The following is a 17,024-nucleotide window of genomic DNA, read 5'->3' on the forward strand; positions in this document are numbered from 1 at the left end:
CACACTTCATAAGTTTTGTTTTTTCTGTAAATGATTCAATAAATAGCGTACCGTGCCATTCATATCGAGGTATTATCGTACCGTGAAATTCTGATACTGTTACATCCCTAGTATTTAATACTTTATATTAAAGGCTTTTTGGTGATGGCAGCTAGAAGACGCCTCTCATATGGGGAATAAAGTCACATGAATGCAACAAAGTGTAAAAATCTTGATGGTTCTGTGGGTCTCGTCTATTAAATCGGAGCACGGCCATGAGAATCCTTCATATTCTTTTAGAAGCTCAAATTATATACAGTACCATTAATATAAAAGTTATCTGAAGCATGTTAAGATATATGAACAAGCTAAATTCACATCAATTTGTCCAAGGGTATATATTTTATTTTGATCAGTGCATCGAATCCATCTCCCGAAAAACCATAATGATAGCGTACATGGCATCACAATGGAGTACTAAGATTACAGATGGCTTTCAGAAATCATTTGCCTGTTGTTTTATGAAGCTACAATAACAGACGGAGGCTGTTCAGTCAACTCTCCATCCCTGCAGCACATCAGTCGTCAGAGAAAAACTCAAAATGAAACAGCATGTTATAAATCACGCAAGTAAAATTGTGTCTGTCATCACAATAAACAAACATGACATTTTAAAGCATAAATTAAAACCACGCGCAGCATATATGCTTGACAAAACGTCCTTAATGTAATTCATCTTAAATAAATCAAATACAAATAAGGATTGTGTAGAATAAAATGTGCATTCATTTCTTTTAATACTATTTACTATAAGTCCCAAGTTGCAGTTGAGTGATGATACTGATTTCACGGCTGTAGTTACAGCGGATGTTACCGTATTTTACAAAAACAAGCATGAATCCCTGTAATTTAGCCATATTCTGGTGGCTCGATAGGTTCACGATAACAAACACACTCTGAGAACTTTCTTCCCTGACAGAAAGACGTCAAGAATGTCAGGGCATTTCAATGGAATGAGTAAAAGTCTAAATGTTCTTAAAACACTAAAACTTAATAACAATGCCCACGATAACAAGAAAAACATTTGTTTTAAAGGCCAAAACACTGGAATGGAATAACTTTGTATTGCGTTTTAGCTTGTCGTTAAAAATAAGGCATTATCAATGCAATGGCTTGACTTAAAGGGATAGTTCACCACAAAAATGAAAATATACTCACGATTTACACCCTCTCAAGTGAAAGTTTCTTTATATATTCTGCTGAACACAAAGATAAACCTTTAATAATTAACTTCCAGAGTAGGGAAATAAGTACAGTAAATGGCTACAAACATTTTTCAAAATATTTTCTTTTGTTTTGAACGCAAGATAGAAACTCGTTACAGATTATCCACAGAACACCAATCGCTTAAATGAACCTAACCGTTTTAACTAATTTAAGTACAATGAACCAAAAACTGTTGTCGTTTCAACTCATTTTAAATAAGGAGTTTAAACCAACAAAGGTCAACAATTGATGACAGTATTTTCATTTTGGGGTGAAAAATCCCTTTATAAAAATAATCAAAAGTGAATGCATACATTTTATGGACGACTTCAAAAAAAAAAAAAACTAATAACAATTTCTTTAATGCCACATTTATGATTTTTATTCCCTATATACACACACACACACTATTTGACAAAGGTCTTGTTGTCGATCCTAGTTGTAAGAGCAACAAATAATAACTTGAGTTCTAGTTGATCTTTTGGAAAAGTGGCAGAGGGTAGATTTTTTTCCATGATTCATTTGTTGAACTGCATCCCAATCATCACAAATACTGCAGAAGACCTATTGGGACCCGCATGGACCCAAGATTCTTACAGAAACCAGTCAAGTTTGATGAAGGAAAAATCATGGTATAGAGTTACATTCAATATGGGGGCGTGCACAGGCTCAGATTGGCTAATCGGGAGGACCGGGAGAATTCCTGGTGGGCCGGTCCGTTTTTTGGCCGCGAGGGCCGGTGTCCCTAGCTGCTTGCACTCTCAGCAGTGGCAATTTTTTCATTTATTTATTTATTTGACCATAGCCTCACTTTTTAATCATTATTTTGCCGCAGCTTCACTCTTCTTATTTATTTTTTTGCAGCCCTGTGAGCAAATTGCAGCCAGCAGGGTAATGATGATGTAACTATTCAACCCCAAACAGCGGCACCTTAGTGAAAATAAGAATTCGATTAACTAATATTAATGGATATTACACCTGCTCAATGAAGATAACAGCGCCATTGTGGTCCAGTGGTCAGCATGTCACGTTACAATGCTGCAGACCTGTGTTCGAACCTCACCTGAGAAATTATTATTATTTTTTTTATTGTTAAGACATATAATACTGTTAGGGTTGTTGAACATTTGAAGTTCTAAAGCAGCTGTTTTCTTGAAAAAGACGTGATAGTGTCATTAGAAACTGAATTGGAAATTACCTTAATTTAATATAGTCAGTCGTGAACTGAGGTAGGCCGGTCTAAGGCTTGAAACTCCAGGACTGAAAAGGAGTCCCACTCCGGCCCTGGGCGTGCGAGAGATCTGCAGAGTGAATGGCAACATCAACAGCCTGAGGTATCAAGACATTTGTGCTGCCCATTACATTACAAACCACAGGAGAGGGCAAATTCTCCAGCAGGATAGCGCTCCTTCTTATTTTTCAGCCTCCACATCAATGTTTTTGAAAGCAAAGGTCAAGGTGCTGCAGAACTGGCCAGCCCAGTCACCAGACATGAACATTATTAAGCATGCCTGGGGTAAGATGGAGGCATTGCAGATGAATGATGAACTATGAAAGAGGGCTTTCTTTGCCATTCCAGGTGACTTTTTAATAAGTTATTTGAGTCATTTCAGAGATGTTAAGTGACAAGACTTTTATCTAAGCAAAGTCAGACCTTACTGTCCTAATTAAATTATTGAAAATCAAAGCATGATCATATTTTATTTTGGTAAAATAAGCGTAATCTAGAGGCCTTCGCCTTTCATATAAGCCACTTCCTATACTAAATAATCAACTAGAAGTCCAGTTATTATTTACTGTTCCTGAAACTTGGACAGGTGACAAGACTTTTGTTAGGTAGTGTATATACACAAATAAACAGTGGTTTTGACTCATAATGATGGTGTCTTTTTACTATATAATACTAATGTGTATTACTGTAATACTTTTATTTAACATAAATAAGCATAAACAATGTCAAAACATGTATTGTTTGGGCAGGACAGAAACATAATGAAATGTACTGACTACCATAATAACGACATAATACAAAAAAAAAAACAAGTAGCATGGATTTAAAACGTTTTACTTCTTCGGAAAACAAAAAAAGGAACAATAATTTGATCAGCGACTGTGGTCAGTGGTTTACCTCATTCTTTGTGCAAAAGCAAATGGTCCACGAATTTAAAACTGAGAAGTCAAAATTAAAAGTGCTTAAGTGAGGTTGGTAAAGCGCAGGCAGCGTCAGAAGAAAAAAAATCAGTACGCTGTACTGAACATGTGTGGATTAACTGTACCTTACCTGCATTAGTGTTATGTGTTTGTGTATTTGTGTGTGTTCCTGGACGGGTCAGGCACTCCAGCTAGCAGTCCACACGGTGACAAGGAATGGCTTAAGGATTGGACCTGAAGACACTGTTCAGGTCTGATGGTGGTCTTGGGAGGATGGTCTCAGGTCTCTGGAGTCTTCCTCATCTCATCTCCAGTCAGCCATTACTTAAGCTTGGCTGTTTGATGGCAGACGGTGCCAGTGGAGTCTTATATTGTGATGTAATGCTGTCGGAGTTTAGCGACTAAAAACTCATGGGTAAGATTATGCCTGGTGATTATTCCCACAATCTGAAAAAGAAAGATGCACATTTAAAATTTTGTTTTTTTTTCTATAGCTCTGATTTCTATATCGAAATTCTTCTTTATTTTATTTATTATTTTATTCTGTAATTTACTTATTACTGATAGTCTTTTGTATTTAGGTCACTGGTGCTCATGTAAGCATTTTACTGCCTCTCAAAATTGATTTTTTTTTTACATTTTCGATTAACTACATTTTACATTTAAACTAAATAGAAAATTTAAGTGAATTTTGTCTCTTGTTTTATTAAATATTTTAAGGGTTTTCACCATTATTATGATATAGGACAGTGAAGATGTCAGACAGGAAAGCATAGGGAGCAGAGAGAGGGAAAGGATCGGTAAAGGACCCCGAGCCGGGAATCGAACTCGATTGTGCATATCTGAGTGTGCCTCACACCGGTGAGTGGGCTTGACAAACCACCTGTAGAAACACTCTCTCTCCATATGCACCGGACACTTTACTTAAGCTCAACCATACAAGGACTCAATAAGAAAAGTGATGTTTACTTTATGAATGTACCACCTCTTTTCTTCAACCTTTAAAAACTTCTTTTGCACAATATCTCACTCAATATTGTTCTGTCTCATCTGAAAGAATTTATATATACACACTCCTCGGCCACTTTATTAGGTACACCTTACTAGTACCGGGTTGCCTTAATCCTCCATGGCATAGATTCAACAAGGTACTGGAAATATTCCTCAGAGATTTTGGTCCATATTAACAGGATAGCATCACACAGTTGCTGCAGATTCGTCGGCTGCAGATTCATGATGCGAATCTCCTGTTCCACCTCATCCTAAAGGTGCTCTATTGGATTGAGCTCTGGTGACTGTGGAGGCCATTTGAGTACAGTGAACTCGTTGTCATGTTCAAGAAAGGATGGATCCATGCTGTCATGATGTTGATGCCAAACTCTGACCCTACTATACAAATGTCGCAGCATAAATCGAAACTCATCAGACCAGGCAACATTTTTCAAATCTTCTATTGTCCAATTTTGGTGAGCCTGTGTGAATTGTAGCCTCAGTTTCCTGTTCTTAGTAGATATTAGCGGCACCCGGTGTGGTCTTCTGCTGCTGTAGCCCATCTGCCCCAAGGTTGGACGTGTTGTGCATTCACAAATGCTCTTCTGCAGACCTCAGTTGTAACAAGTGGCTATTTGAGTTACTTTTGCCTTTCTATCAGCTGGAACCAATCTGGCCATTCTCCTCTGACCTCTGGCATCAACAATGCATTTGCGCTCTGTAAACCCTAGAGAGGGTTGTGCGTGAAAATCCTAGTAGATTAACAGTTTCTGAAATACCCAGACCAGCCTATCTGGCACAACCAAGCACAGTCAAAGTCATTTAAATCACCTTTCTTATCAGGTGTACCTAATAAAGTGGCCAGTGAGTGTATATATAGCAGTGGTTCTCAAACTGTGGTACTCGGGCTTCCTTCTAGTGGTACACGAAGGAATTGCTTAATAATATTAGATTAAAATGAACACACTTTTAGGCCTCTGACACATATGATAACACTGATGTGATCAGCATTGGCTGTTTCCTGAAGCGACGATCACACCAGTCTGTACCCAATACCAAAGTCTGCTTGAAAACAATAGTCGGTACATAGCAAACTTTACGGTTTACTTAAGATGTAATTTCATTCGCAACAAATCACGAAAATGCCACACGTAAGAATTGGTTAAGCACTGTATTGATTTAATCACTCGCTTTTCTGACTCCTATAGGCCTACTGGCTATTATCCATTAATACTACAACTTGTACAAGTTTTCTTTTTACTTTTTGTGAACAGTGCCATTTTAAACAAACTTTTAAAAGCACATTCTAATTTAAACATTGAAGTTTTTTTGTTTTGTTTTTTTTACCTGCAAGCACAGTTAGGGCCCTATCATACACCCGGCGCAATGTGGCGCAAGGTGCGGCGCAATACTTGTTTGGTAGTTTCAGCTTGGCGCAAGAGTCGTTTTTTGGCGTTGCGCTACGCTGTTTAAATAGCAAATGCATTAGCACTCATATGTGCGCCCATAGGCGTTCTGATCTCAAAAAGGAAGGCGTTCTGAGGTGGACCGCTGGCGCGTCGCTATTTTGAGAAACTAAAATAGATTTTTCATTAGACCAAAACAAACCCGGTCTAAACTCCGGTGCTGAGTTGCGCCTCGCTTACACACTGCTTAATACGCACAAGAGAGCAATAGGTAAATATCTTTACATATAAAAAAAAATTAAATATTAAGGATATATATAGAATATAATAAGAATAGATATAGGATATAAATAAAAAGGATTAAAATATTACAAAACATATTATTTTCTAGCCTACATAAATATGAAAAATCACTGCTTTTATGTCTTCTTCATCTCGGGAGGCTTTTTCAGTTCATTCATAACAATTTGCTTTTGTATAATGTTATTATTATTAGCAGTATTATTTAATATATCCATATTGATATTTCTTTTATTAAAAACAAGCTTAGATTTGCCCACCTGTCAGGTTTTAGACTATATGGGGCACAGCATGTGTTTTAGGATATAACTCAGTTTTTGAACATACTTCTTTAATATTGTTCATTTATTCGTTTGCTGTAATTAGAACTGAATTTAGAAATAGTTTTGAAACAAATCTTTGCGCTTAACAAACGCAATTAATTATTTATAGACTAATTGATGTCTGTGCGTAAAGGTTTCCCTATCCAAGAGCGAAAGTGAACCATTTTCTCTCATTCTCACGCAGTAGATGCTCTGTTTAACAGTTTTCTGTTAAAAAACTGTCAACTGTTTGCTTGTGAAATGCTCAGTTTTTCCACTTAGACTTACTTTGCGTCCTGTAAATAGCGAATGCACTTATGGCACGACGCAGCTGGTTCTTAAAGGGAATGGGAGATGAGACTCTAATTGATTTATTCTCAAAACATACCTATAACTCATTAAAAAAATAAACTCAACCCTTTTAGCCCATACGCCTTAGCGCAAAGCACATTTTCCCGTCCGTAAATTAGCAAAAATGCGTTCTGACACACCCTGAGAGCGTTTGCGCCCTGCGTTTTGCGCTCTGTGCATGGACCGTCAAAATAGAGCCCTTAATGTTTAAACTATTTATAATGTTTAAAGTGGCTGTCAATTATACATATTCTTAATAATAGGGATTAATTTGCCTCATTTTTGAGCTGCGCAAAGCTGTAGCTGCTTAATTAGCCCAACAATACAACTGTATTTCAATACTGGTTATTATGGTGGTACTTGGAGAGAATTTTTTTTTCTGAGGTGGACCTGGTGAAAAAAGTTTGAGAACCACTGCATTATAGTATTTGCAGTTAGTAGTTAATGTAGTCAGATTAATACTCTGTTGTATATATACGTTTTAAATAGCTCTTACGTCCAGTTCATGTTCATATCTATGATTATATTTATTTATGTCGCACTTGACTTGACTTACCTCTCCTACTGCATTGACTACAGGTAAGTGTCGAAGCCCCATAGTCCTGAAAAGATTGAATACTTGGGAGACATGTGTGTTTGGAGAGACTGTATACGGGCAGGGGTTCATGTAGGGCGTCACATCCTGTAAATAAATAAATAAAGGAAGAGAGAGAAATCAAGCTAATTATGTCTGAGAGAGACCACTGAAGAAACTGTCACCTCTGCATGGTTCACTTTGCTACAAGAGCACTTCAACAATTCTGATTAACTCCAATTAAGACTCATTATAGACACACACACAAGAACACATCATTTTTAAACGACATTAACAGTAGATTATGAACTGTTGCGTCACGCCATAAAGAGTTTGACAGGTCAGAGGACGTTACCACAATCATGCGTGGGTTGAGAAGGGCCAGGTCGAGATCGTGGATGTCAGGGAATCGTGGGTAATCCTCAGTCATCTCTGAGTGAGAGAGCCGTGGCTGTGAGGCACTCTGTGGAAAGGGAGAATATGGAAATTTAGAGCTGCACAATATATTAAAGAATTAGCGATATTGTGATAATGGTATCTGCAATATTCATATAGTAGAGAGGAGAAATGCAACAAAATTAAAATTCTCGGCTGAACTAGTGTTATATGTTGGTGCACTGGCTACAAGATTATCAGCACATACTGTTTATCCAAATTTGACCAATCAGATGGAGCCTTACTATCATTATACCTGCCTATCCAGTAGATGCTATTCTGCTATTAGCTAGAAAGTGAACCTAGAGATGAAAATAAATACTAATGACAAGAGTAGAGAGAGGAAAGAGAGGAAAATAACAACAGCTAATCCGCTTGTTAAGTGTGACTTCACGCTTAGCGGCTTCCGGGTCCAAGCGCTCTATTCAACTGAATGGGGAGATTCATGAAATGGTAAAAATAAACGTTTACAAAGCGATTTAATACTTTCGAAAATCACGATCGCAATATATATGTCCATGCCTAATATCCGATGGCCAGAAAGTAATTCATTGTTTTATAAATTGTTAAAATTTTGGTATTTGTTATGCAGCAAGCCCAGAGATTGTTGTGTACACTATGACTTTATACAAAATTAACTTTAATGTGTGATATGAATAAAAAGTGATCATAAATGAATGATTTCTCCACTCAAGTGAATGGCGGCTTGGACCCGGAAACAGCATTACATACATCACAAACATGTCACCACTTAACAAGCGCATATGAGTCAGAATATCTGCACCTCAGGCTGTTGATGTTGCCATCCACTTTGCAGATCTCTCGCACGCCCCCATACTGAATGTAACCCCAAACCATGATTTTTCCTTCACCAAACTTGACTGATTTCTGTGTATATCTTGGGTCCATGCAGGGTCCAATAGGTCTTCTGCAGTATTTGTGATGATTGGGATGCAGCTCAACAGATGATTCATGGAAAAATCAACCTTCTGCCACTTTTCCAAATGATCAACTAGAAGTCAAGTTATTATTTGTTACTCTTACAACTGGAATCCACGACAAGACTTTTTTTTCCAAGTAGTGTACACACAATTTTGAATTTTTTTTTATCAATTTCTCATTGAATATAGGTAAAATATTTTGGTGCATTTGAACAAAACAGATTTATTAAACAGATATATTTATTAAAGTAATATTTTAGTCACTGAAGATTGTTGAAAATAGAAAAATGATACATTTAAATTGATGCAAAACATTGGAAATATGACTAAATTTTGATGATCCCTTTAGCGTATTTTGTTGAATTTGAGTTACATTGCATCTACATGCCAACTAATTCTCATTAAATTATAAGTAGACTGTCGGTTGGGGTTGGGGTTAGGGTTAGGGTTGGTGTAAGCTGACATGTACCTAAAAGGTTTCTTATAGTCAGTTAAATGTTTGTTGAAGGAGCAGATCAGCAGACAGTCTACTAATACGCAAATGAGAATTTATTGGCATGTAGTTGCAATGCAACTTTTAGTCAACAAAATGTGCAATAGGGACCATCAAAATAAAGTCTTACCTTATACCTTTTTATTTAATATTTTTCCTTAACACATGAATTTGGGTGTACTAAAGTTAGACCGTTATCATAAGTTATTTTGTTCAATTAGCTCCACATTTGGCTTCAGTACAGACTAATCTTATGTATATGAACAAATATAATATTGTAAACTATTCAAAGGTGTAACCTTTAATACACTTTTATACAGAGATTATGCATAACATAAAGCTGAATGAATGATCTTTCAATTGATGTATAGTTTGTTAGAATAGGACCACATTTGGCCGAGGTAAAACTACTTGAATATGTCTAAATTAAGTTCTTAGCAATGCATATTACTTATCCTTTACTCACACTCAAACAGTTCTAAACATATACAAACTTCTTCTGTTGAACACAAAAGAAGATTTTCTGAATATTGTTGGAAAAAAAGCAGCCACTGACATCTATAGCAGGAACAAAAAAAAAACATTGAGGAAATCAATGGTTGTTTTTCCCCCAATATGCTTGAGTATATCTTTCTTTGTTTTCAAAAAAAGTAAGAAAGTTGAGGATGATAACAGAATTTCCATTTTTGGGTAAGCTGTCCCTTTAAGTGTAAAAAAACTTGTAGGGGAATCCAGGATTAATCTAACTTAATTTGGCGCCTAAATAACTATCAGATCTCCTGCATCCCTAACAGTCCTCCAAGAAGATTAAGATCTTGTAATCTTACTTTATTGAAAATCCCTATTTCGAGGATGAAACGCAGGGGAGACCAAGCTTTTTCATGGGTGGGTGCTCGTTTATGGAATTGTTTACAACTGAGAATGGCCAGCTCTTTACCTGCTTTTTAAATCTCTTCTTAAAACTCACTTTTTCTTTCTAACAAGTATTAGTCTGCTGTTCATGCTTCTTAACTTGTCTGCACTTGCTTCACTAAGCAGTTATTGTCATTTCTTTACTTTGTTATGTAATACTTTCTTCACCTCTTCATTCATTCATTCATTTTCTTGTCGGCTTAGTCCCTTTATTAATCCGGGATCGCCACAGCAGAATGAACCGCCAACTTATCCAGCAAGTTTTTACGCAGCGGATGCCCTTCCAGCCACAACCCATCTCTGGGAAACATCCACACACTTTCACACACACTCATTCACTATGGACAATTTAGATTTTAATACCCAATTCACCTGTACCACATGTGTTTGGACTGTGGGGGAAACCGGAGCACCCAGAGGAAACCCACACGAAGGCAGGGAGAACATGCAAACTCCACACAGAAACGCCAACTGAGCCGAGGTTCGAACCAGCAACCCAGCGACCTTCTTGCTGTGAGGCGACAGCACTACCTACTGCGCCACTGCCTCGCCTCTTCACCTCTTATTGTTTTATTTTGTAAATTCAATAAGCTTAAACATTGTCAGATGTCATTGCATTGCCAGATTTAAAAAAAAGAATTGAAGAAACGGGAAGAAAATTGAAGTGGAGAAGTTTGAATGACACCGACCGACTGGTTTTCAGCATAGCAGACGCCACGGATCAGCAAGTTGACAAGCTGTGAGCGCAGGATGAGTCCGTGAAAGGTGAGCGGTCTGAACCTCTCCTCCATGGTCCACTCTTCACTGGGTGACTGATCTGGGTAGAGGTTTGGGTATGGCGCGTGCCTGCCAACATCATCAACAAGAGACAGCATTAACAGTTGTAGTTGTTGTAGTATATCAGTAGTGGGAGAAGAAGTTGTAGTTGTAGTAGTTGCAGTACTAGTAGTATCTCAATGTTATGACATTTAGTTGATGTGTGTGGATCTATGCATGCCATCTTGTGTTCTCTCTATGTGTTTATGCTTTTGTTTGAAGGAAGGCGGTTCCTGGAGGAAATTTGAGGGTGGATTCGATTGGTTCTTATCTCAACCTACTCTGTATAAAAGGACGTGCTGGAGCACTGATCAAGGCCTTTTTTGCCACAATGACTGATTTTATACATTAGGCTTGTGTTCCTCCAGCTCATTTCTCTGTTTTGCCCATTGAGCACTATGCCCGAGAGAGATTTAACTTAGTTTGTTATGTATAGAAACGTTTAACAATGTGATTAATGTTGTGATTTTGTCTTAATTTTTATCTTTTATTATTTCTTGTCTCAATTTGAGTTTCTTGCTCATTCGTTTCTACCCATAAAAGTTGTGGTTAATAGAATATACACTTGTAATATAATACACACTTGTGAATAATTGTGAGAGGAGATGTACGTTTTGACGTCATGTTTTATTTTGTACATTTGTTATAGTTTTTGGCAAAAGAGTTAGGTAAGTAATTGCTGTTTTTTCTTTATTCTTTTTACTTTCTTTAGGTAAAAAAGGATATTTTTGTTAGTTTTTTTTTAGGCCTGGTCTTCCCCTAAAGATATATCCTTATCTCCTTTAATAAACAAACTTGTTACAATTAAATTCTCTCTGGTATTGGCTCTCTTTTCTTTTCTGTTGTGATCGACCCCAAGGCGGTCATAACACTCAGGGCTCTATTTTGACGGTCCATGCGCAGAGCGCAAAACGCAGGGCGCAAACGCTTTCAGGGTGTGTCAGAACGCATTTTTGCTAATTTAAGGACGGGAAAATCCGCTTTGCGCCGTGGCGCATGGTCTAAAAGGGTTGAGTTTATTTTCTTAATGAGTTATAGGTGTGTTTTGAGAATAAACCAATTAGAGTCTCATCTCCCATTACCTTTAAGAGCCAGCTGCGTCACGCCATAAGCGCATTTTGACGTAAAGTAAGTTCACTTTCGCTTTTGCTCTCGTGGATAGGGAAACCTTTACGCACAGACATCAGTTAGCCTATAAATAATCAATTTCGTTTAAGCGCAAAGATTTGTTTCAAAACTATTTCTAAATTCAGTTCTAATTTCCAGCAAACGAATAAATGAACAATAATAACCAAGTGTGGTCAAAATACTGAGTTATTTCCAAATACACCTGCCATGCCCGATATGGTCTAAAATTTGACAGGTGGACAAATCTAAACCCTCTAATAATAAGATTATACAAAAGCAAATTGAATGAACTGAAAAAGTCTCCCGAGATGAAGATAGTAAGCCAGTGGTTTTTAAATCTTCATGTAGGCTAGAAATTAATATGTTTTGTAATATTTTAATCATTTATATTTATTTCCTGTATAAATCCTTATTATATATATATATATATATATATATATATATATATATATATATATATATATATATATATATATCCTTAAGATATTATATATTTTTCATATGCAAAGATATTTGCGTATTGCTCTGCATCTTGGGTGTAGTGTGTAAGCCAAGCGCACTTTGCGCCAGACAATAGACCGACTTTGTTCTGGTCTAAAGATCAGACTATTTACAGTTTCTCAAAATAGCAACACGCCAAAACACGCCTGCTTTTTTAGACCAGAACACCTAAGGGCGCACATTTGGGCGCAAATGCATTTGCTATTTAAACAGTGTGGTGCGACACCTCAAAATGACCCTTGCGCCGAGCTAAAACTAGCAAAAGACTATTGCGCCGCGCCTTGCGCCACATTGCGCTAAGTGTATGATAGGGCCCTCAATCTTTTTATTGGTCTTTTGTATGATAAAAACAAATATGGCAATAGGTAAACAGTAATATATATATATATATATATATATATATATATATATATATAAAATGACTTTATATTGTCTGTTGTTAATCCCATCCCCTAACCCCTCGTTCATTAACTCAATCAACCAAACAAATAAATATATATATATCAATATGTTTAAAGTTTACTGTAAATATACATTTGTTTTGTGTCATTCCAGTTGAATTAAACAGAAATGCTTAAAATGTACCCGCAATTCCAGAATGAGTCATACATAATTTCGCAAAGTGCTGTCATACAAATTCTCCACATCACTTTGTCTAATATTATACCATGCTCAAGAGGGTTATAATAGATATGAAGAGATAAAAGGTGATGGAACAAACCTCCTCTCTAGCATCTGCTGAAGGATGTCCTGGCCTTCCTCCGTCGGCTCTACAACCACATGTTCATCACACACATTGCGGAGCTCGCTTGATGGGTACGATTTCATCGACTGACACCTCCGCCTCTGCTCCCCCGCCCGCGTCAACACACTGGTTTTCTGAAGGAGCACAAGCAACAAGAGACAGGTTTTGATTGTTGTTGTTTTTTGTATACACTCTGAAAAAAATATATTTTTGCTGCTTGTTTTGAATTACTCTTTTAATATGAGCTGAATCAACACAATTCTTCAGTTTTCTGAGACAACTTATTTGTTTTATGCTCAATCCACTTAAATGTGCAAAAACAATTAAGTCTGTGTTGGGGCAACATAAAGGAATTGTGTGGAATCCAGCACGTTTTACAGTGTAGAAACAAAGAGACAAACAATTCATTGATGTTGTCCCAACACAAAACAATGAAGTTAACCATTAACGATTTAATGGATTAAACATTAATTAAGTTGTCCCCAAAAATCTCAAGAATTGTGTTGTTTCAGCTCATTTTAAAGGTGCTGGATGCAAGTTTTGACTCTTCTTGAAGCATATAAATACTATAATATGTTGGAGATATTTAAAAAAAACATTCTTGCTTCTGCATTCTTTTGATTTGAAAATGTGCGTTACGTGCCGGAATGTCTTTGTTTTGGTCATTTAACCTACTCAATGCCAGTTTAGCCAATTATATTTTAGCGTCCCGGGTTGCCTTGGTGAAAAACCGCAGTAGGAAGGCTCTCTAAATAACCGAAATACGACCAATGTAATATAAATAAAAAGCTACAAATGAAGAGACAGCAGCACGGTAGCTCAGCGTTTAGCAGTGTCACCTCACAGCAAGAAAGTCACTGGTTCGAGCCCCAGCTAGGTCAGTTGACATTTCCGTGTGGAGTTTGCATGTTCTCCCCATGTTGGTGTGGGTTTCCTCCAGGTGCTCTGTTTCCCCCACAGTTTAAAGACATGAGCTAGGTGAATTGAATAAGCTAAATTGCCTGTAGTGCGTGTGTGTGTGTGTGTGTGTGTGTGTGTGTGTGTGTGTGTGTGTGTGAATGTGAGAGTGTATAGGTGTTTCTCAGTAATGTGTTGCTGCTGGAAGGGGATTTGCATCATAAAACATATGCCAGAATAGGAATATGGTTCTGTGGCAACTCCTGGTTATAATAAATGGACTAAGCCAAAGAAAACTGAATGAATGAAATAAAGAGACACAAAAAATAAATCATAATGTTGTAAGTCCTATTTGTAAAAAGTTTGTGTGACGTTGTTGATGTTTTCCTTATACAATATAATAAAAAAAATATTTTTAGTATAATTAAGTAACAAATAAGGTAAATGTCATATATTAATGTTAAACAGTAAAAGCATATCTGTGAATCTCCTGCATGCAAAAGTTTGTGCAACGTTGTGTAAGACAACATTGCTAACTGATGTTTTCTCAGTACAGTATGATTAAATAATTTATAATATAAGTTACAAAATAGGTAAAAGTTACAAATTAAGTAAACCTGAAGAATCAAGCCAAGGACCTGAGAATCCTTGTAGCAAACTTATTTGTGTGTTGCTCTAAGAAAGCAACCATTTATTTGTGTTTTGTTTTATTTTCATTTGTACATATTCATTTATTCTTCATTTAATTACTTTATTTAATCATATAATCATTAATCATTTATATAATTATCATCATATTATTTTATTGATTATTATTTAATGATTTAATTATTATTATTGATGATTATTTGTCAGTTGATTATGCTTTTATTCACCTTATTCTCAGCTGTCGAGCGGGCGCTGCCATTTGAATCGTTTTGTCTCGCGACTTCCGGTCACATTCACTTCCATTCATTTTTGACGTTAACAACTGCTCGTTACGCTGCTTGATGTTGCAATTTAATATTTTCTTATTATATTATGCTACTTGGTCTGTGTTGTCATGCAAACATTTGTTTGTTGAGCAAGTAGTCTGGCCATTTTCTGCCGTTTATTATTCCTAGTCATTTCTCCCATAGGTGACTGAATCGGAAGTTCTAAGACAATCGCGATTACAGGCGCACTTCCGCATTTTAGAATAAGGTCAATATTTTATTATTAATATTTTCCTATAACTATTGCTTTATTATTATTTCATTTTTCCATGATGTTATAATCTTATGACTCTGTGGATTTAAGCAACGCTTGTTTTTATGAGTGCGAAATAAAATAATGTCTCCATATCAAGGTCTGTTTTTTCACTGGACAATGTTGTTAAGCAGCAATTTTCCATTGCTGTTGCTTGAGATATAATAACACTTGTTTGATTTATCCTGGTCAGAAGAAGTCATCATATGCAGCTAAGATTATTTAATAAATTCTGCTCTTTCTTTATCATCATGACTCCATCTCGTGCTCCTCTCTAGCTTTGGGTATTGGGTGGCTCCGCTGGCTTGTTGTCTGGATACCCAGAGAGTCTGTTATATTTTCTGACAGGATCTGGCATCTAGATCTTATTTATCAGGCGTGAAGAATGTGATCTAACCAATCGTAAAAGCAATGCAGTGTTTACAGAACATTGAGTATTGTATTCTGTCATAAAGAAAACGTGGCTTTCACTGGGTAACAGTTTAGATTAGCAAACATAGTACTATTAACTATTATTATTAACTATTAAGAAGTACATTGTTGACATGTTTATTACTAGCATGCTACTGGTTTATTAGAGCATTATACACTCCTATATATCTCTGGAAAAAAATCAAGTACGTGGGCTAAGTACTAAAATAAAGCTGTGCTACTGAGCGCGGTGTATAAAAACACTAGGCCGTTTGCACCATCTTGTGGTCTACATGATGCAGTTCAGTAATGGTAGAGTTGGGGCTTTGTTTTTGTACCTTGAATTTGATATTGTTGCTTATTAGGATATTTCCCTTCATGAACTCCTTCTCGTTATCTCTGTTCTCGGTGACCACAGGGAATGCGTGATAGACGGTGGTCCTCAGGATGCTGACCAGAGACTGAATGCGAGTGTGAGGATACACATATGTCAGGTTGGGCTCCATGATATCACTGGCTGTCAGTCTGAAGAGGAACACAGAGGATTGTGTAAGAATAATTGCAATATATAAGAAAGAAAGAAAGACAAAAAGACAGAAAGACAAAAAGACAGAAAGAAAGAAAGAAAGAATGAAAGAAAGAAAAAAGAAAAGAAAGAATTAAACAAACAAATGAATGAATGAATGAATTAATGAATGAAAGAAAGAAAAAGGAAAGAAAGAAAGAAAGAAAGAAAGAAAGAAAGAAAAAAGAAAAGAAAGAAAGAAAGAATTAAACAAACAAACGAATGAATGAATGAATGAATGAATTAATGAATGAAAGAAAGAAAAAGGAAAGAAAGAAAGAAAGAAAGAGAGAAAAAAGAAAAGAAAGAAAGAATTAAACAAACAAACGAATGAATGAATGAATGAATTAATGAATGAAAGAAAGAAAAAGGAAAGAAAGAAAGAAAGAAAGAAAGAAAGAGAGAAAGAAAGAAAGAAATTTTAAACCTTATTCAACAATATTTAACATCACAAAAACATTGATCACATACAAACTATTTTTCTAATAATAAATCGAAAATTAGTTCATTCTCAATTACAGCGCAGAAAATATTATTTACATTTATTATTTATAATAATAATAATAATAATAATAATAGCAACGCATGGGGTATGGCATCATTTTGTTGAAGAGTTGGTTAAATACCAGCAAAG

General features: G+C 36.2%; 1 protein-coding gene across 2 annotated transcripts in view; it reads right to left on the reverse strand.

Annotated features, from left to right (window-relative positions):
- Positions 1 to 361: 361 nt before the first annotated feature.
- Positions 362 to 17,024, reverse strand: part of clcn6 (chloride channel 6) — a 42,822-nt gene continuing 26,159 nt past the window's right edge. For both annotated transcript variants that reach the window (XM_073911216.1, XM_009304277.5), the window contains exons 18-23: positions 16,164 to 16,350; positions 13,267 to 13,424; positions 10,790 to 10,946; positions 7,675 to 7,782; positions 7,302 to 7,427; positions 362 to 3,843 (exon numbers count right to left, since the gene is read on the reverse strand). In XM_073911216.1, coding sequence (XP_073767317.1) covers positions 3,763 to 3,843; positions 7,302 to 7,427; positions 7,675 to 7,782; positions 10,790 to 10,946; positions 13,267 to 13,424; positions 16,164 to 16,350 — 817 coding nt within the window. In that variant the 3' untranslated portion in view covers positions 362 to 3,762. The remainder of the gene's footprint in view (positions 3,844 to 7,301; positions 7,428 to 7,674; positions 7,783 to 10,789; positions 10,947 to 13,266; positions 13,425 to 16,163; positions 16,351 to 17,024) is intronic.

The sequence above is a fragment of the Danio rerio genome, chromosome 8 (assembly GCF_049306965.1).
Source record: "Danio rerio strain Tuebingen ecotype United States chromosome 8, GRCz12tu, whole genome shotgun sequence".
In the NCBI taxonomy this organism is placed as follows: domain Eukaryota; kingdom Metazoa; phylum Chordata; class Actinopteri; order Cypriniformes; family Danionidae; genus Danio; species Danio rerio.